This window comes from Diospyros lotus, chromosome 10 (assembly GCF_014633365.1).
Source record: "Diospyros lotus cultivar Yz01 chromosome 10, ASM1463336v1, whole genome shotgun sequence".
Taxonomy (NCBI): Eukaryota; Viridiplantae; Streptophyta; class Magnoliopsida; order Ericales; family Ebenaceae; genus Diospyros; species Diospyros lotus.
In genome coordinates this window covers 23,627,225-23,648,386 of record NC_068347.1, presented here as the reverse complement: position 1 = coordinate 23,648,386, position 21,162 = coordinate 23,627,225, and the positions used below count along the sequence as shown (strand labels likewise).

Here is a 21,162-nt window from a genome sequence, read left to right as displayed (position 1 = left end):
CTAGATCTAACATTAAAATAGATCACAGATAAATATCTGATAAAAATATTTTGGTTATATATTTAGAAGTTAGAAAGGACATAAATGGTTACACTAGAGCTTAGGTTGATAAAGAATGTTTGATTGGTGAATTATTAGAGAAGTAATTATATAGTCAAATAAACAATTTAAACACAATTTCAGTGTTTTCATTATTTTTAATAAAAGATAATAATTTTAATAAAAAGAAGCATAAATCGAAAATTGAATTTGAAACGCCCTCAGTTGATTGTTATATGATGATTTTGCAAAGCTTTTATTTTAAAATAAAATAAACACATGTTCTTAAATAGATTTATCAAATAAAGTAAATTGTTTTTCCTTTTCTAAAGAAAAAGCATTGTCTCCTTTGTCAGAAGGGAAGAAAGAATGTTATCGCATACACGAAAAGAAAAAAAAAAAAAAATCAAACTTCTACACTCACATCTTTTCTTCTTTAAACCATAAATGACCTATAAATGATTGTGCCTAAGAAAGAAAAAATCTATAAATGATTCAGTTATAAACAACATATTATGACTGCTTATAAATGTTTATTTTTATAAAAAAATTGCACTGTTAATGAAAGTATAATTACCTAAAATTAATGCAATAGGATGCAGAACACTAAAACTAGAGGACTTGAAATAACAAAAACTAACACACTATTGACCCATCAATAACAAGCAAATCATATTTGCCCAAGGTGGCCGCCTCTAACATGCTCTCTTGTACATAACATTATCCGTGCACTGTTAAAAGAATCTGTTTCCAAAACTCAAGCTTCTAACCTACCAATTATAAGGCGCTCTACAAAACTACAAATTTCAGCAAAACTAAATTTCAGAAATGAGGCTGACTTGGAAAAGAGCCAATCCATATTTCACAGCAGGAAGAACTTGAAGTTGAAGCAACAACAAGAGCTTATTAGTGTTGAAGATCCTCTTGGAATTAGATGATCAGAGACACCATTCCAGTCTCACTGCACCCCACCCATTGTTCACCCCTGAACCATCAAATACATCCTGCATTCTTCTTCTTCACCTCTGCACCAGATCTCTTTCAAAGGGTTGGGATCTCTTCCTAGTACGGTCCTCAAGAATCTCTATTTTTTTTTTTGTTGTCATTTCAAACGAGCTTTTTCTTCGAGTCACTGGTAGACCAGATGACACACTAGTAATCCTTCAGTCCCCTCGTGTTCATGAAGATGGTACGGTTCAGAGCTGTTGAGGCGAAGCTTCAGAATTGGGCATGATGACTTGAAAGATCTTCGCTTCTATCATGCAAGATGGTGCAGAATCATGCAAAAGTTCCAACAAAATTCACCCTTGGAATCTTCTAAAGGACAGAAAATATGGCCTGCAGACGCTAGACCAGCTATACATCATTGATACTGGCTCCGTTCCTTGAAATAATTGCGAATAGTTTCACAAGCTTGAGAATGCACACCTTGGCAGTTCACATTCTCAAAATTCGGGTTAATCTGTAGACCTGCAACAAAAGAACAGTTGGTCAAAGAACAACAGATAGATGAACCAATTTAATCTCAATTCATGAAACCCATATATTTAAAAATCAAAACTATAACATTCAGATAGACATCAAAGAGTAAAAACTTAAGACTAATGCCTAGAAAACATGGAGATTGACTTTGACAGGGTAATTATCAAAATCTTCACACAGATTTCCAAGCAAGAGCAAAAGGGTAATTTTTCCCTCTAGCCAGAAATCCGCCCTCTCCCATTTTTGTCTCCTCTACCATTATCCCGTTATTTATCTACTACGCAAGGGGAGTTTGTAATGTACACTTCATAAAGATTATTCAAGAGTGAACCTAGAAATGGAACTTACAAGTGGACTAGAAGAAAGATCGACTCTTAATTTCCCAGTTTCAAGATTAAGAACAAGATCATGACAGGAAAAAACAATAACAGAACCAATGCGGGCTTACAAGAGGAGTTTTATAAGTGAACTAAAGTATGATGTCTGCAACAGCACAAACTAGGCCTTTGCCTCTGTATTTCCTTTGCATACTATGAGGCATTCCGTGGGAGGTGGGGACGGAATAAGAAAAAAGAAAATAAGCTTAATCCATATTACAGTCAAAAAGAATGCTGCATCAAACCTCCAAACAAGGATAAAGCATCATAGCATAATATCTGGTACATTAAAACATGTTCAATTCTACACTCTTTACTAACCTGAGCACTTCTATTAGGAAGGGACACTTCCAAGCAATGTCGGAGACCATCAATTCTGTCCGCCAAAGAAAAAAAAAATGTCAACAAAGAAGGAAGAAGGAAACTACCATTAAATAATTCAGCAAAGCAAAAATTTTGGAAAGCCCAATCCATGAAAAGGCAAAGCAAGCTCAAGAATACCTTTTACTAATAGTTCTTTGAATAAATTGGTCCTTGTTTACACGTGCTTGACCACCATACTTCTTTTCATCCGTATCCAATATAACCTGTGTCAATGCTCAGTTATTGCAATGAAAAATAAAGTGAACCCAAATTTCTTTTCTTTTTCTTTTTCTTTTTCTTTTTCTTTTGGGAGGGGGGTCGGGGGGGAGCTTGGGTTAGGTGGGACACAAGCACCACGAAAATATAGTCTCCAGATTAAAGGCTAAAAAAGAAAGCAAATTAAGTTAAAAGTAACACAATGGCTTTTGCCAAGAAAAACAAAAATTCATATGCCAATTTTACTAGAGTGGCCATTATGCCACATTCTAGTAATTTTGTTAATGCGTATGAACATCTAGAAAAAAGGTATATTCTTTTAATTAGTGAGAATTACAGAATTAAATGATGTATAACTGACTGCAATAAACCAAGCTCAAGAGAAACTTGTGTACCCCTGTAAGGCACACATATCTAGTATGAAACCTGTTGAATAAGTCACGGAACCAAGTTTCCTAAATCAGTCTCCAGTTTGATTGGAAAGTAATTTGTATCCTTTAGAGAGTTTCTAAAACAGTTCTGTGTATATTTTGTTTTCTTGTACAGTGTATAGATTATGTTTCCATTTGTTTGTAGTTTCCTAAAGTTGTAGTCCTCTTCCCTATTAATAGGAATGTAATCCCATGCATATTGATATGAGAATATAGAGATTTTTCACTGTTCTTCTCCTCTTTTCTACAAAACCTTTTATGCCTTTCTAAGTGGATCTTATACTATTCAGTGTCTTCAGGCTATCTAATGTGTTATACTCAAATAAATTTCTTTGCACTTCCTGCCCTTGAGATAGCTGGACAATATGTACCGTCGCCCTTCTTGTGGAAGACCAACAAGTGGCATTCTCAGTCTTGTTCTCAAGCAGTACCTCCAAAGTGGTTTTGGTAAGAGATTTGGCTGAAGTCAAAGGTCACAGGTACAACTCCACCCTTGGGATAGCCAAACAAGCATATATCTAATTGTGCATGGTAGGCTTATCTTGTACATGGTAAATGTGCAGTACTGGGGCTCTTTTTGGAGAGATACCTCCCAAGTGTAAGTGGCTGGGATGCTTCTCATTCAGAAAAATAAATAAAAAAATAAATGATTTTAATGGTGGGATCTCAAATTTTCTATGAATATACTTTTTTTCTAAATCTGCGGTTCTTATCACAAAGTGCATAATATTAAAAAAATATATATTGCAATATAATACATCTGCTGATAATTTCAATATTCTGAAATAATTGCAGCCCACTTGTGGCATGGCCAGTCGCTTATCCAAGCAGCTGCACTCCATCCATCAGTAACATCCCGCCATGAAACAGATGTTTTTGCTATGCTTTTTTCTTGCCACAAACCATCATGTGGGGTAATGGTAAACCTCACACCATTGAGACTTAGGACATTATTCAAGTTTGATGAAGCCCTTTTATGAGAAAGAGGAAGAAAAAGGGAGAGGCAGAGAGCCAGTATGCTCTGCACCTTAACCACCAATCCTGACATCCCATAGTAGCAGGGCTGTAAGGAAGAAATTGTCTTATACATGGGAATTCTCTACTTCTCAGTCCAAAAGAGACAGGAAAATGAGAAAAGGTAAACCCTGACTTTAATCAATTACCAAAATTATCCCTCAAGTTAAAAACCAAATTCCTTCAGAGGAAACTGTTGCTTTACTATGTTTTTTCCTTGTCATAAACCATCACCAGGAGTGACAGTAAAGTTCACACCATTAAGATTAAAGGCATTATCAAGCTCGAGGAGGCCATTTAATGGGAAAGGAGGGAGGGGAACCAGTTTGCACTGCACCATAACCATATCTGGCACCCCCAGAGTAGTAGGATTGTCGGGCACAAATTGTCTTATATTTTTTCATTCTTTCATGAGTGGGAATTGTCCCCTCCTCAGACCAAAAGTGTCATGGAAAATGAGAAAAAGAAAACCGGGAATTTATTAAGTTACCATCAAGTTAAACCAAATTCCATCAAACAAAATTATAGAAGTACTAGTAAATAAAGATCTGATTGGTTGATTTCTTTTTATCAGAGTTTTTGACAGCTAGCACCAGCATTAACTAGGGGGTATAACTCTGCCCCATCCCCTTCCATTAAAATTCTATTATTTTCACCCATAGTCCCCGCACAAAGTCGACTAAAAGACTATTACCACCTTTTAAAAAAAAAAACTAATTTTTGACAAAAATGACTCTTGCAATGAAAACTTAATGGAGTGGGAGCCAACAAGCTGCCAACAGAAAAAAAATTAAAGCAGATTTGATCGACCCTTGAGGATTTGAATGAAAAGAAGAAAAGAAACAATTACTGTTGCACGTTCTTTCTTTTCAAAATTTGATTTTCTTCTCAACAGCCTCCTTAGCAAACTTTATAAGTAGAAGTTCTTCTGCATAGTTCTATATGGTTCCCCAAGTATTTTGTAAGGAAACTATGCACTGCCCCCTTGCAAAATTTAGTACAGTTTTGCATGCACCCTTCAAAATTTAGGAAAATTACATGGGATCCTCCCTAAATAAATTTCTGGTCAGGCCATTAAACACCAATCTTTATTAGTTTGATTGACTCTGACAATGTTGCCAGCTACAGGCAGTGCTTGTGTTCATAGCCACCCAACCAACAGCCAGACTCCATATAACTTATTCTGCCTTCACTTTCAATTTGCATTTTGAGCGTCTTACAATAAAAAGTTTTATGAAACCTAAATACCTAACATGAATTTTGCAAAAGGACAAGCATTACAGTTTTGCACACTATAATCTTTTAAGTGAGGATCACTGTACAAATATTAAAGTATGAAGTATTGGTCTGCTGCATTGTTTTCAACAAGCAATATAAGATTTTATGTTGTACCCCTAGGTTGCACGGAGATGGAAACACAAGAGAAACATGCAAATAAAAAAAATAGGGGTCTTTTTGTAAATATAATTTTTGATATAAAAAATAAAAATAATAATTAATCAATCAAACATAAACATAAATTCTATCATCCATTCATGCAAATATAAACACAAGTTGCTTTTGTCTCTAACATGGTCACCCGGATACGTTTTTTTGGTGTTTCAAGGTAGGAAATATTTCGGAAACGCCAAAGGTGTTTCCATGCATCAGAGTTGTACACTATACTTAAGATGTCATGAACAATATTCGCAATTCTTGTTACTGGGCTTATCAATGATGAACTATGGGGACTTATGACCTTTCTTATACACCAAAAAGCTAAAAGGCATGGAAAAGAATAAGAATATGCAAGCATACAAAACATTTTTTAAACTGTTAAATGCTTCCACGTTTTCATATTCATACATGAAAATAATAACTATTCATTTTTTTTCATTTCAAGTACATCTATATTTGTTTTAGTAAAAAACTTCTGCTCTACATATTTAATAAGAAGTGCAAACAAAATGTTATAACTAGCTTAAAAAGTTGTGTCCTTATAAATGAATTGCGAGTTTTAAGTTTCAACTAAAACTCCTAAAGGAGATAGGTATAATGCCTGTTTTATTTGATAATGGGATCTCCAGTTATTTTTTGCCAAACTTACAGTGTTCTTGCGTCCAAGTCATGTAAATGTGAAATACATAATGGCACAACACTTGGGGGGAGTTTCTGTGCTTTAGCAAAAAAGACACAAATAAAAAATTAAAAATTGTTCTATTAGAGCTTTACTCACAACAATAAACTTTAAATATGACAAAGCACTACCATAAGATCAAAATGACAACTATAAGAAAGCATCAAGTATTTAGATGCCTTTGATTATCAAAAAGGAGTAACGGACAAATCACTTACTCGATACTCTCCAGCTTCTTCAACACCTACACTGTATCTTTCATAAGAAGTAGTGGGATGAAAATTGAATATGAAAAGAAAGGGACCTCTCAAGTAAGATATAACCTGTACCAGAGAATTATAGTGCTGTTACTTTATGACATAAACTAATAAGACATTTATGTGCTTATGACTGCCCTCAAAATCCAAATGGCATAAAGAAAGAAGCAAAAAGTAGGTATTATAAGATGGAACTTCTATAAGAGCAGGATTTGTTAATTAAATAATTACACTGAGAGATTCATTGTTGCATTGCATACATATTAGTTGCTTAAGGAAAATTATAGATTACCAATTGCATTACTGGACTCTGGACAGCTGTAAAAACTGGTATATTACATACATAATATTACCATACTACATGGGAAGTACTTCTCAACATAGGCAATACAATTGACACGAAATACCACTTTCAAAATAGGAAACAGATGTTGAGACATGGAATACCAGGTGGCATTGATTTTTATTAGCACGAATAAAGGAGAAATAGTCGAGTGTTGGCTTTTCCTTTCTAAAAGCATTGCATACCTACATAAGTTAATAAATAGAATGAAAAAAATGCACCAAGGATGGAGAAAAGTGCAAGTACCATAGCAGCATCATTCACATGGTGAATGTTAGGAAGGCTTCTTGAAAGAATTCTTTCCTTCTCATCCATGCTCATCATATCCTGAGAGAGAAAAAGTAGTTTGATTTTCCATTAGTTAAACTACTTTTTAATTTAATCACCATAAGCTGTCAATTATGGATGCACTCATATGGCTAAATATGAATTGGGAACAAAGCATAAAGCATAATGTAAGCATCCTTCAGCAAATAACAAAACACTCCTTAGAGCAATATCTGATAAAACTGAAGGTCACAGCAAAAAGAATGCTAACCTCAAGATAATTACTATAACAGTGAGCTTGAAAGGTACTCATGCCTAATATCAATAGCATGATAATAATGAGTTATGAACTCACACCTTATCAAAGGAAAACAATTCACAGTGCACTCCATTTGCCAACAGATCCCATCGACGGTTAGCAAGTGAAAAAGAGAAGTTGTTACTTGCCATTGGGAACTCTATCCTCTGGAACAACAAAAATAGTTAATGGCCTGTGTTCAGATCTTCAGGGCTTTGAGAGAGAGAGAGAGAGAGTACCTTTGGATGCCCAAATTCATTTCCCATGAAGCTGAGGTAAGCATGACCTCCAATTGTAAATGTAATCAATCTGATCATCTAAATCCAGAAAAAACAAAATTATATGCAAGTACAGAAAACCAAACATACTAACTACTAAGCCAGAGGAGAAGAACCTGTTAAGGAGAATATTACTTCTAATTATGAAGGATAGAGGAAGTAGAGAATAGAAGGAGAGTTTATTTAGTTTCTTGTTACAGTTTATTTTCAATTTCTTATTAGTTTATGTGGCAGTCAGTTAGTTTGTTACAAACAGAAAGCACAACCAGTATTCTGTTTGTTACTGACAACTGGCACATCTGTTAGTTGTTGAATAACAGAGGGCAGTATATAAACTAACAGCTTTTGCTGTAATATTCATTCAAATTCAGTCTCTACAGTTCTGATTCTCTCTCTTCATTTTCTTTCAATTTTTTATTCTCTCTAGTTCTTACAGAATATGATGCTGCATAGTCTAAGCTTTTGAATTATCTCCCTCAAACTACCACAAAAGAAGCACCTTGTTTCTCAGCTTATGGATAAAGGGGGACACAATGTCTCTTTACTAATAAATTATCAACACCTGACTTAAAATTAATGGTTAAAATTAGATAGAACAAAAAACAAAAGCCAATTAAGTTGGCAGGTTCTTTTTCCTTTCTTTTTTGCTGAGTAAGGATTGAGCTAATGATCCATAGCATAATCCCTTGAGAGAGGGTAGTTGAACAAAGGTTAAGAAGATAAACAAGGTTTCTGAAAAACCACTTTATTTTCATGCCTAATATGCTAAAAATAGAAGCTATCTACTCATTATGGGATCTCATGGAAACATACAAAGATAAAGAAAAGGATTTCCATATGATGTTTATAGATTTGGAGAAAAACTTATGACAGACATCAAAGAATCTTATGGACGATTTCAGAGGAGTCCAAATCACTAATATACAAGTTATTGAAGACATCTATTATCAAACAAAAATGTATGGCATGACTTGTAATGGAGATGATAAGATTTTTTTCAATCACAATTGGATTATATCAAGGGTCCACAGTAAGCTCTTACCTCTTCACTCATGATGGATAAACATATAGAGCACATCCAAGAAGAGGTCCTTGGTGTATATTATTTGCAGATGATATTATCTTGGTGCAGGAGACAAAAAGAAGACAAGATTCTAAACTCAAATTACAGAGGGACAACTTAAAATTCAAAGGCTTCAAAAGTTGAACAGATCCAAAACATAATATATGAAATGTGAATTCAGTAAAAGTAGCAGCGTGGATGATGTCCTAGTGAGGCTTGAAGATCAACATATATTTAGAGAAGATCAATAGATATCTCAATTAATTGTTCAGATCCAGAAAGAAAAGGAGATTATTGAGGATGTTACTCATATAATAAAGTCAATATGGTTAAATAGAGAAATGTGACCAACATTTTAAGCTTTTTATCAAATAATTGTAAGAATATTTATATTACACAAAATATTAGGCAGTTAAATACCAGTATATACAAAATATACACACACATAACTAAAATGAGGATGCTATGATGATATATATGGCCATAAAAGAAAGGATTATATTAGAAATAAGATTATCAATAATAAGGTTAGAGTAGCACCTATTGAAGATAAGATGCAAAAATGTGATTTAAGTCAGTTTAGACATATGAGAAGAAGACTAACAAATGTATTTATGAGGAGAGTAGATGAAGTAAAAAACATCACAGCCAAAGAGGTAGAGGAATACAAAAGTTATCTTGGAGGAAAAGCCTCATACATGACATGTTTTGCTGACTAAAAAAGAAAAGCAGGGGATTGACCAGTACTGGTGACCCTACTTGGATGTGACCATAACAGTCTCAACTCATTGGAGAACCTAAAGGAGTATGAGAATCCCCAACAGAGTTGAGTCCTAACCCAATCCACAGTCCCATTTATGTACAAGTGAATTTAAATATCTAATAGCTCCATATCACCCTCTTTAGTGGAAAGGACGAGATTCAAACCCTAAATCATAAGTATACTAGTATTAATAGGGCTTGGGGAACAGTTGACTTTTGGACAATAAAAGGCAAAACTGCCTACCAAAAAAATAAATAAATAAAGCATAGTTTTTAGGTCAATTCTCAACACATGGCTTCTCAAAAGCAACATACTTCATATCAGGATAAAAAATGAGTAAAACTTTTGGGTTGCATAGGAACAAAAAAATGAGCATATCACATACTTTGAGGAGTGAACACCCTCTAAGCAAAAGCTCACTTCTATCAGAAGCATGTTCTACGGCTCCACCAAGTAAAATTTCTGCAAATGACCGCCCCCCTGATATGGACTGCCAAGCAAGAAAGTAAAGGTGACATGCAACTTTTCAAACATAACTAGTAATTTGGCAAATTTAATACAGATACTGGATAAAGGAGCAGGCTATTTGAAGGAACAGAGGATGATAGTACCTGGTTGTGATTTTCAGCATACAAAAGCATTTTATCAGTACCATGCTTGTTTCCCACTAATGTGCTCACAATCTAGGAAGTGAATCAAGAAAGTGACAGTATTAAGCCCAATGAATAAAATAACTTCTCAATGATGAAATAATGGAATCCCATCCAACACAAAGATGGAAATAGTATTTAATTGCAGAACCTTGCTCATGCTCCAATCATGGTCAGGGACATTCTCAAGTAACCACGACCACATCTCAGGCGCAGAAAGATTGACATAGTAATCGAAGCCCAATCCTCCTTGAGAAGTTGGCTCAGATAACCCAGGATAAAGGGTTGCCTAACAAAAACACCAAAAGGGGACCATAAATGTTGCAGGACATATAAAGGTTATAAATGGGACTGTGGAATATTCAATGAAAGTCTTATGAGAAAATGGAAGCTGATGGGAACGGAAGTCTTAATAGTCATCAGAATCATCTCACTCAGGATGGTGTCATCAAATTCTTGGATACTTGCAAAAGTTTTGGCAAGGACTCATGTAAACTCACACCCACTAATTCTATTAGTGTTTTATGTAGATATTTATAACAAAATCTGCAATTTTCCAAATGAGAACTTTATAAGAATTTGCTAGAAGATTCATTGGAGCACTGGTGGAATGATTCAGAAAGACGAAAACTATGCATCAATATTCCACCAAAAAAGATAAAAGTGCATCATCCACTATTTAGCACTGAATTCCTGTGAAGCACAGTGTCTCCATTTTCAGTATTATATCCATCTTTATGAATCACCTCAAAGTAATTTAGACATGCCACAGAAGAATCACTCAGTTGAAATTGGGTCTGCTTAAAATTTGAAAGGGGAATGCTCAAGGCCTTTTAGCTAACAGCATCTGCATTTTCATTTCCTGTTTCCATATTTTTCATTTTTGCATGAGTGTCTTCTGAACCAACACAACAAGAAAAACGTTTTCTTTTTTCCTCAAATTGAGGTGTTTTAGACAGAATTCCTCAAGCCAGTTCCACAATTTATCTCACACAATCTGAAGATTAATCCTTGTTTTGTATATTGTACTGAACCAGTTAATGAAAAAAATCCATCTGTACATTAACGCACCAAACCATATTGGACATAATTATAATGGATGGTAGTATGACCACAAGAAGATGCATATTACTCGAGGAAGAACAGACATCTCATAAATATTTACTAAGTAAAAAACTTATATCAGTATCAAAATGTTACACATCTGTTACTATGAAAAGCACATATTCAGAACAACTTACATCTTCAGCAATTGTAACTATATTAGGATGAAGAGCATGAAGTATATCATTGGCCAAAATGAGGTATGCTAAAGCATCCTTGTCAACATATTGGTTACAATATCTGCAATCAAACAATTCAGACAACCAATAAAAATATATGTAAAAATTCCAAATACAAATTCTTGTCCAACCATAACCATGACCATGTAGTGCCCACCAAAGAGATTACATTTAATTGAAATATCATTCTATTGAACAAATTAACAGAAAAGCCAAGTACAGAATGTCATGGAACATGTTATGTCAAGGTGGTAAATTTTCTTTAACAAAGCAGTTAATATTTATGGCTTACTCTTCCATATCTCCAGTAAAAGAAGCAAATCCATTGTGTGTATAAATCATTGATGGGAGTGAATGGAACTGGAAACCATCAACATGATATTCAACCACCCACCTGCTCAATCAAACTACACACTTAAAACATGATCTAGAGGAACAGGTACAACCCCAGAACCAACTAGTAGCATAAAAGGGTAATAAACAGCAGCACATGGTAAAAACAAAAGCTGATGTGTGCAACTTCACCATTTTTAAGATGAAAAATGCTGATGTTTCACATTTACCAATTCAGATTTGAGAGAAGAAAATGCAGCACATCAATATCTCCATATTTGAACATTCTGGTTCCCCAAAATTTGTGATGCCCTCGCTTACCTATTGATCCAGAAATTTGGAAACAAGGGATCATCAATATGAAAAGATAAATATTAAATAGGGCACACCAAGTTTGCAACTGCATGGAATGATAGTCATTTCCACTAACAGTCAAAACCACAAACAGTAAAAGACAAACTTCATCACTTTTAAGGCCACAATGAATCCTCTAATAATTTTCATCAGCATAAGAAAAATTGATTATTGTTTCCCCTTCAAATATAGAGCTGAAGAAAGTGAATAATTGGAATGTCAGCACAGTAATAGGAGCAAAGATGCAGACACAAAGCAGGAAGGTAGCAAAAACATATTTCTAAACTAGGAGAAAAGATAAAAAGCAGAATCTACCAATTGCCAACTTAGGGTTTTTTCTATGTCATGCATCTAGAAGTAATTTGCATTTCTTATCAGAATGCTTACTAGTTCATGCATAAAGTAAAGGTGAAAAGACCTCATTCCAATGAATCCAACTGCCTAGGTTGAATGCATGATGAATTTGTCTTATATACAAATGATACCAACAAGAAAATATCAACGAGTTTAAATTTGTCTTATATACAAATGACACCAAAAAGAAAACATGGATGAGTAGAAACAAAGGTTCCCTGCAATGTTTTGTGGGAGTAAAACATGCATTGCTCATGCAAGCATCGCCAAAACATGCAATGTGAGACAAGAATATATGAAAAAGTGATTAGTTTTTCCCAATACTCATGAATACAACCAATGCATCAACAAATTTTACCAGTATGAAAATAGCAGTCATTTGATCCATCAAAAAGTGATAATCCAACCATCTCATCTGCTGCTGAGTAGGAATGGACAATGTCTAAGAACACAAGTAGTCCTAATCCTGCAAAATGAAAATGTAAAATAACATCACCTTGTGTAAAAACAATTGTAAGAACACAATCAGCAAGGATAAGACAAAAATTGAAATAAGGGTCTGTTTGATTGCATTTAGTTAGAAAAGAAAACATTTTCCAAGTTCCATGGAAAACAAAAACCACCACCCCCTTAGAATCAATTTTCCATGAAAAACAAGCCAAAACATGCTTTAAAGGGTTGTATCATGGAATTCAATTCCACGGATGTGGCATTTTCCATGCTATCAATCACACCCTGAACATAAAGGAGAATTGGCGCGGAAATCAGTAACATCCTAGATATTTGATGTTATTTAAGGCTGCTCCATTTTGACTTGCATGTCACAGGTTTGAGTTGTGGAAACCACCTCTTGGCAAAGCAAGAGTCCGGCTACATGAAAAATAACCCTCTCCTAACCAGCGCAAAGCAAGGAACTTCACGTACTGGGGATGCCCATTACAATTTTCCAAGTTTGTGAGCAAGAGAGAAATTAATTCACATTATAATGGGCTACTCAAGTTGCCTCAAATCTAAAGACAATAAGGCTGACAAGGTGACTTAATAAAGAAACATGCTAGAAGGATTGAGTGTCATTATTGGTCAGTGATCTGCCCTTTGCCCACAACTCACAAGGGACACGGTCATATAATGAATATCTCAAAGGAAAATGAGAAACCAAGTCAAATACTGCATGGAAGTTGCGTCACTGCAATATTATGTCAAAATCGTGCACCAAATTTTGATCACAAAATCTAGATATAATTGTAAAAAGTTCATTAACTTTCAAATACCACTTCTGGACAATCACCTGAATAGCAGCAGTAAAGCCCGGCTCACTGAATCAAAGATTAGAGCAAATTAAGCTCAATTTAATGCTAGTGATGCACATAAAAGATATGCTTGAGCTCAACTCATCTACATAAATGAGGACAACCAAAATTGTCAAAAGTACATTAAAACTTTTTCAGGAAGCTCATGTGATTTGCTAACTTTTCAGACCAAGACCTACTCAATCAGCAAAATGGATTCAAATATAACATAGCTTCTACAGAAATGTCATGTCTCCAACTATTTTAGAGAATTGAAATCTTTTTCTCCAAATCTATCCATGTTAATATAGTCATTTGCCCAACTGTAACACATGCATTAAAGATTACCTTGCATCTTTGGATTGCCATAAAGATTAAATTTCTAACAAAAGGATTAAAGCTCCGCAGACAGCTCAAAAATCTTCTTTGCATGGACATTGTACGGAATGTTAAAAATACTGATTTGCTACAGTCACGGTCCTCTTTGCTTCAGTTGACTTGTATGACTAATCATACTTAGCTTAGATGATATAGCCAAAAACAGGAAAATATGAATCCATGAGAACATGACATAATATCTTATGATCAAGCATGTTAAAATTAAAACCACTTGTCCCCTTTCAGATCAACACCATGCCTAAATTATTGGAAACAATAGCTGACTTGTAGCAACCCCTATGAAATGTTTGGAGTCTATACAAATACATAACATGCAAAATCATATTAGGTATGAGAATAGTTTTATGTTTCATTGCTATTTAAGGAACCAAACAATGGTCATCATGCAACATGCATTATGATGTGCTGATCACTGGTTGTAAAACATGCTGTCAGATCATACAAATAGATACACAGACAATTTAATCAATCAACCACTAGCAAAGAATGAACCAAGTCAAAGTTTCACTATTAACCATGAGCTTCATCAACCAACCGCTTGAAGTCGTCAGGTGTACCATAACGGCTGCTAACAGCGTATAAATTGGAAACCTGCATTGTCAATAAGGTGTTAAATCATGTTCTTAGAAATGAAATTTGTAATCAACTAATAAAACATTCAAATTAAATAAAAAACAAAATTTGGTTTACCAGGAGCAAAGAAGTCTGATCAATAGATCATGGAAACAGGTTTTTGCATATTTTATAGCTTGATGAACCAGAGCATTTTAAATGATAAGAATATTATACATGTCATATAATTCCTTGATATTTAATGCTATAGCTTATAAAGCCAAAAATGAACTACAAGTGGCAGGAATGAGAATTGAATGACACTCAATTAGTCCACTTCCACTCAATATTTCCCACTTCTACACCAAAGCTATTTTTTATAAATAATAATAAAAATAATAGTTTATGGATTCCCCTCTGAACATCCCCACCTAGTGAGATTAAACCTTGTGACTATTCCCATTAAGGGAGCTTTAAGTCATCAACATAACAAAAGAGCAGGTTTATGTTCCAGCTACTCATACAACTTCAAAGTTAAATTACATCAAGATATGTCTTCACAAAACAAAACAATGAAAGAAAAAGGGCAGAATAACATTCAACTCACTCTATAGCCAACAGTGAAATAATCTTTGTGCTCAATAAGTCCAATCAATTGGATTGCATTATAACCCGCTTCTTTGACATGAGGAAGGACCTAAAATTAAGAGATGTAATAGAAATAATATGCAAACACACAATGCGTATCAGAAAAGGAGAGATCCTGATGTAATATTGAAGAAATAAAAATATAAGCAACAATAACTGAGTTACATTCTCCATGAAGTCATTGAATGACGCAACTTTTGGCTCCAGTGCACTAATCCCAACATGGCATTCATAGATACGCAATGATTTTGGTACTTCTGGATGCTTATGCTTCCACTTGTATGCACATTCAGGAGGTGGCTCCCAGTGGACAGCAACAGCTTGTTTTCCATCAGCATCTGAATACAATCAAGACACTTAAAGGAAAATTGCAGTACAATTCTTAAACATTTACAAAGCATAAACAAACTGCCTCAAGATTCAACAAAACATCAAAAACAACGGCAACTAGCGACGTTTTTTGTAATGCAGGGGAAAAAGCAGAACAGCCTTAGTCAAGTCAGCCAATAGAGCTCCTTACAGACTATGGCTTAAAGCACTTGAATCCAAGATACAGACATATACAATTTAGTAGGTCATGTCAGCATTTAATGGTTGTTGCTAACAGAAGATTAACATAGGTCCAAAATCCAAACAAAATTAAAGTTGAACACTACTATTGAAAAAATTAAAAGTTCGGAACAAAATTGATATAAAGGTAAAAGTTGGCTTTGTTTTTTTGTGCAACTTTCCCATTAACTAACCCTCATTCAGGTAGCTGATATTTGCAAGCAAAGATATAGCAGTAACAATTTTGAGGACAAGAACCAATATGGCCACAACTTATTCAACATCATTGAAGCCAGTTGGAGCAGTCCATAAACGGTCACTCCAAAGGATCTTTTGAAATAAGAAAGCAAGGTAACACAACCAGCCAAATGCAATAGAGAAGAGACTAGACTGTAACTATATGCATAATGGCACAGAAGTGTGCTTTCCAAAAAAAGTAACAGTTAAGTCAGAGGTTAAGCACTGGGTATTATCTGTTATGTTATTCATATTTTAATATTTTATATATCCTTTCAAAACTTATTGGAAATTAATTGTAGTTATACCCTATCGGGGACCAAATATATATATAATGAATCAGCTGTCAAACAGTAAGAGCAGAAAGAAAAGAACACACAAACATGACACGTCAGCAACCATTAATTTCCAATGTTGCAAAGTTCGGTTACCAGGAAGTACATAGGTGGCCCATGCAGGAACTCGCTCCAAAGGCCCATCCGGAGTGTTAAAATATATCCTATATTTGCTGCCATGAGGGATACCAGGTGTATATTTTTTTAACCATGCTTTCCTTCCCTTACGGGTCTCTAACCAGTATTCAAGAGGGGGCTTTTTAGCATAAAATTTCTCTCGTGATACAGGATCATCCACAATGTTGAAAATATCATATTCCTTCCCATCATCGATCACATCATATCGAGGTAAATTGCTAGGTGGATCATCTTTGTGCTGCTCTTTCCATGCTCTATACCTTGTCTCAGCATCAGGTATTTCTTCCAATTCTTCTTCTGTTTGAGGTCCATTAGGACCAAATATTTGCTCATATAGCTTAGCTGCAATTTCATAACGTGATTTAACATACCTGTCCTCCCCAGGTTCCCAGTAGTCGTCATTTGCTTTTTTTAAAATTTCTTCAATAGACACACCAGAGTCACCTTTATCAAAATCGTCTACATAGTTATATTGCTGAAAATACAGGTCATCTGGTTTTTCCCCATCCCTGAGTTTATCTTCCAGAATGATAAACCAGTACCCATAATCATCATGCCCAAAATGACCTTCCCTTGCACAATTCTCGGTTGGTGACCACCCATTAAAGTCACCAACCAGTGAACAATAGCGAGCACCTGCATATATCAAGTTGAGCACATGCAAGAAACAAAAGTTATTAAGGAAATGAAATCAGAAATTGCATTGGTGATGATTGATGCGCTGATTGCAGCAATTCAAAAAGATATCAAAAGAGACCAGGGGAAGGGGGTAAACAAAGTTTAACATGCAGCCATCAATTGGAGAACATTCAAAATTTAGAAAAATATGTAAAGTTTAGGGGGCAGTTCCTTTATTTACTTCATGGATTAATTTTGGTGATTCAGTGTCTTTTACACCATTCAAGTTTGTGTATGGACCGCTCTGAGTGATTACCAGAGAGAGTTGACTAGGATAGCTTGTTGCTCATTCCTTGTGGTTCTAGGTTCCTTCAATATGTTACTATGGTGTCAAGTGGCTCAGGTCATTCTTCCCTTGCATTTGTCCTTAAATCACTTCAGTTCCCTTTTACTAGATTCTGCGCATGTCATCATCAGCTGCACCTTATCCTAACCAAGTTAGGACAGTTGCTAGATTCTGCATGTACTTAAACAAAAACTTTTGTTTCGCATGGTAGAATATTTGACTTGCTAATTAATAAAGGTCAATGTAAACTTTATAAATTATAATGTGTCAATGTAAAGTTTATAGATTATAACCCTGTTTATAGTCTACTTCTAAATATTTTCACAAGTTATGCACCACCTGGTATCTTTCTTTACCTCCATTGTAACTGGAACATATAATTGCCAGACTTCAGGTGTTATGGCTCATATTTTCACAGAGTTCTCCAATGAGTTCTCATATTTGTTATTCTTAAAACTAGGACAGTGCCGTTTAGCTGTTCCATTTACACATCCAGCAGTCTGAATTTTTCACCCAAAAAATTTGAAAATAAAAAACATTTAGAGAGCTCTATACCAAACCTGGAGCCCACTCCATGAAGTCCACCCGATGTTGCACATTGCGGTGCATGCCCAATATTTCAAATCTAAAACAAAGATGCAGAATCAGTATAACAGGATCATTCTCAACCTCCCCCCACCAAAAGAAGAGGTGGTGAATGAAAGAAAATAAAAAGGTTCTAAAAGACAATTCCACAAGCAAACTCTAGCTATAACCAATACTGCCTCTAGTGATTCCATATTGGTGGCCTAACCTCGACATATAAAACAAGTCACAAACCACTTTTATTCTAATTGAAAATTCAATAATTCGGATAAATAATATAGAAGATTTTGGAAGGTGGAATGGAATGAATACAGTGAAACTAACCCCGAAGCTATTTCCTTGAGATTCAGGAATCGTTTGAAAATTTCATCCTTCAGGTTCTTCAATAATTTATGCCTGCGGATGAGAGTGAGACAACATTAATAACCTTCAAAAATTAGTCCAAAATTCTGCAATAAACACACCTCAACTATGACCTCTTCACATTCGATCACTTATAAAACTGATCCGACAGGAAGAATTTAAACACCATAACTTGCTCTCTGTTTCCTAAATCAACCCCCCCCCCCCCCCCCCCAAAAAAAAAAAGGCTCTCTAAAAAATGGGGTAATAACGCTCACAATACAAAAGCAATACATATTTGGTGAACTCATTTAAAAAATGCTTCAATAAAATTTTCTGGAAGACGCCCAACAACTGGTTTTGTTGGTTCTAATCACGTGCAAAACCAACGCGTAAAAATTAAGGAAAACTATAGTGGAATCACAACCAAGGCGAGCCTAAGCCTTTTTATTTTCTTTCTTTGCGTTCAGAAAGATAAATAGACAACGAAGAAATCCAAAACAGAAATAAGAAAAGGAAAAGGCAGCCCAAGTGAACTCAAATTAAGAGGGGTCGATGACCAACCTTTCGCGGAGGAACAGGGCGAAGGGTTTATGGGAAATGTCGAGTTTGGTTAGAAACCCAACCGGGTCGATCCCTTTCTCGCCTTGGGGCTGGCTCTTCTTGCTCGTCGACCGTCGCCGGGGCTTCTGTTGCTGCGGCTGGGGTTGGTCGCCAGCCGAGCATCTCCATTTCGCGGTGGGAGAGAGGAATTTCTGGTGAGTTTTGCAGTTGTTGTCCGGTTGGAATTTGAAGGATGGATGGCTCGGAGGAAATGGAATCCGACCAGGGATTGTCACCGAAACCATATCTAATGCAGAGAAATCGTTCGCGGTTGAAGATAAGGACGACGGCGGGTACTGTTGTTTCTGTGCTTTCTTTGAAGTGAAGCGCGGAGCGCCTGGGAGAGGAGAAATTCATTTGGCATAATTTTTTAAATTATTTAACACAATATCGCAGTTTTTAAAAAAATTAATAAATTATTACAAATCATCTACTTTAGATTCCTTTTGAAATTAATGAGTTTTAAATATTTAAATTATAAAAGTCTTCAAAATTAGTTGAAATGTGAGAGATACATAGTAAAAAATGTAAACTTCCGTTAGAGAGTATAATTAAAATCACTAAATTATTACACATAAATCTAAAAAAGATACTATTTGAATATTCAGATTAATTCAGATCAAACAATATAACCTTTTACAATTTAATATTTAAAAACTATAAATAAGACTCTCTTAATTCCATTATATCCATCCAAAATCAATTCAAATTAGATGATTTTTTTATTTCATTATTCAAAATACTTTCTTACCAAAATAATCTTCAATTATTTTTTAAGTGCGTGAGATTTTAATTTATTTTTTTTAATAAAGAAGAGTACAATCAATATTTGATTCGCCCGATGAAATTAGTATTGTGTTGTACTAATTATTTGAAAAAATATTGTATTTTATGAGACAAACGCCGATCAATCCAGTTAGCATGTGGGGGCCAAAATATATTTTAAGAATATTTATTTCACATTCTTCACTTAATTTCTATTTACAAATCTCATTTTTTTTATAATTTCTTATTTTAATTTTATTGTTAGTTTGTACATATTTCTAGTCAAAATCAAATTGTGGACAACAATTTCAATGTAGAATTCATGCGAGCATGGGTCGTTGTCTTTGAGTAACTTTTATAGTTAGAAAAATATATAATTTTGAACTCATTACTTTTTATAAAGAGTTTTTTTTTTTTTATTAAGCAATAGTATTTTCAAAACTCGTCATTGTCAATTTGTCATATTTCTAAACTCACTACTATTAATAGCAAATTCTATTCATATAAATTATACGTTTCCTTTTTAGTGTAGACGTTAACGCGAATGATTTAATGTAATTTATTTGAAAAATGTAATATTCTATTAAATAGTTTGAAATTTTATAATATTTTTTAAAATTTATCTTCAATTAAGTCTATTGGACAGTGACATCGATGTGTCGAGTTAATTTGAGTTTAATATCAATTTGAGATTGAACTATTTTATTTTTTTTTTAGAGCATGTTTGTGATAATGAAAAATAATAAACTTAGGTAGAATAAATTTAGATGGTGTCGACGTTCAATTTCAGTCGATCGTTATTCGTTTTGGACCGCGGTGAGTCAATCTAAAATGTCAAGAAGAATAAAACAAAGATCCCATATATGAATAAACACAAGCAATTTTTATGTGATTCAGCCAGAATGATGCCTACTCCACGACCGCACTCTAATTATTCCTTCAGAATAGCGGTGTCTGATTATCCTCCTTACCCCCTTATGGTATCTCTGACTCTTATTTATATTAAGGGGCCTTTACAATTTGGATAACATATAGAAATATAAAGATGATATAACGGGGGACAAACAATCCTTATCATCTGTACAAAATTGGGAGTGAGATCCTCATTATGAGGAACACAGGCCATTGCAGATAAAGTAAATGGACCCTACATTTAACTTTTTAACAGCTTTGCCATTTATGCGAGCTGGAGGTTTTAGGCTAGCGATTTGGATGGTCCAGCGAACTGAGGGTTTTACTGGGAGCTCGTTAATCGATTGTGAGAGCTCGCTAGGAGCTTTACCGAAAGCTAACAAAGAACTCGTTTTATGAGCTTCGGATTTCAATGGTGTGTGGGATTTCCTTGATGAGGTCACCTAGACCTTCTAGACTCCGGGCGATTGGGCCGGCCCATCATACTGAGTTCAACCCATAATGAGTGGTTCCGGAAATACATACAACACAAGCCCCCCAACTCGCAGTGCAGTATTCGGACT

General features: G+C 34.8%; 1 protein-coding gene across 3 annotated transcripts; it reads right to left on the bottom strand.

Moving 5' to 3' along the window:
* Positions 1 to 636: 636 nt before the first annotated feature.
* On the bottom strand, positions 637 to 19,272 carry LOC127811555 (1,4-alpha-glucan-branching enzyme 3, chloroplastic/amyloplastic). Of its 3 annotated transcripts, XM_052351520.1 has the most exons (22): positions 18,884 to 19,272; positions 18,302 to 18,373; positions 17,953 to 18,017; positions 16,387 to 17,064; positions 15,335 to 15,507; positions 15,129 to 15,218; positions 14,485 to 14,560; positions 12,640 to 12,747; positions 11,804 to 11,894; positions 11,533 to 11,634; positions 11,199 to 11,301; positions 10,109 to 10,246; positions 9,919 to 9,990; positions 9,693 to 9,797; positions 7,443 to 7,520; positions 7,263 to 7,370; positions 6,885 to 6,965; positions 6,257 to 6,361; positions 2,400 to 2,485; positions 2,220 to 2,274; positions 1,468 to 1,509; positions 637 to 1,377 (listed from the first exon to the last, which is right to left on the bottom strand). In XM_052351520.1, the coding sequence occupies exons 1-21, from the start codon at positions 19,165 to 19,167 to the stop codon at positions 1,477 to 1,479; spliced, it is 2,703 nt and encodes a 900-aa protein (XP_052207480.1). In that variant the 5' UTR covers positions 19,168 to 19,272; the 3' UTR covers positions 637 to 1,377; positions 1,468 to 1,476. The 3 variants fall into 3 exon arrangements, 2 of the variants coding, with proteins under 2 accessions (XP_052207480.1, XP_052207479.1); XM_052351519.1 differs by having other exon boundaries at positions 637 to 1,509; XR_008025725.1 differs by lacking the exons at positions 637 to 1,377; positions 1,468 to 1,509; positions 2,220 to 2,274; ... (1 more) ...; positions 6,257 to 6,361; positions 6,885 to 6,965 and adding an exon at positions 8,524 to 8,603 and having other exon boundaries at positions 7,319 to 7,370.
* Positions 19,273 to 21,162: the final 1,890 nt, after the last annotated feature.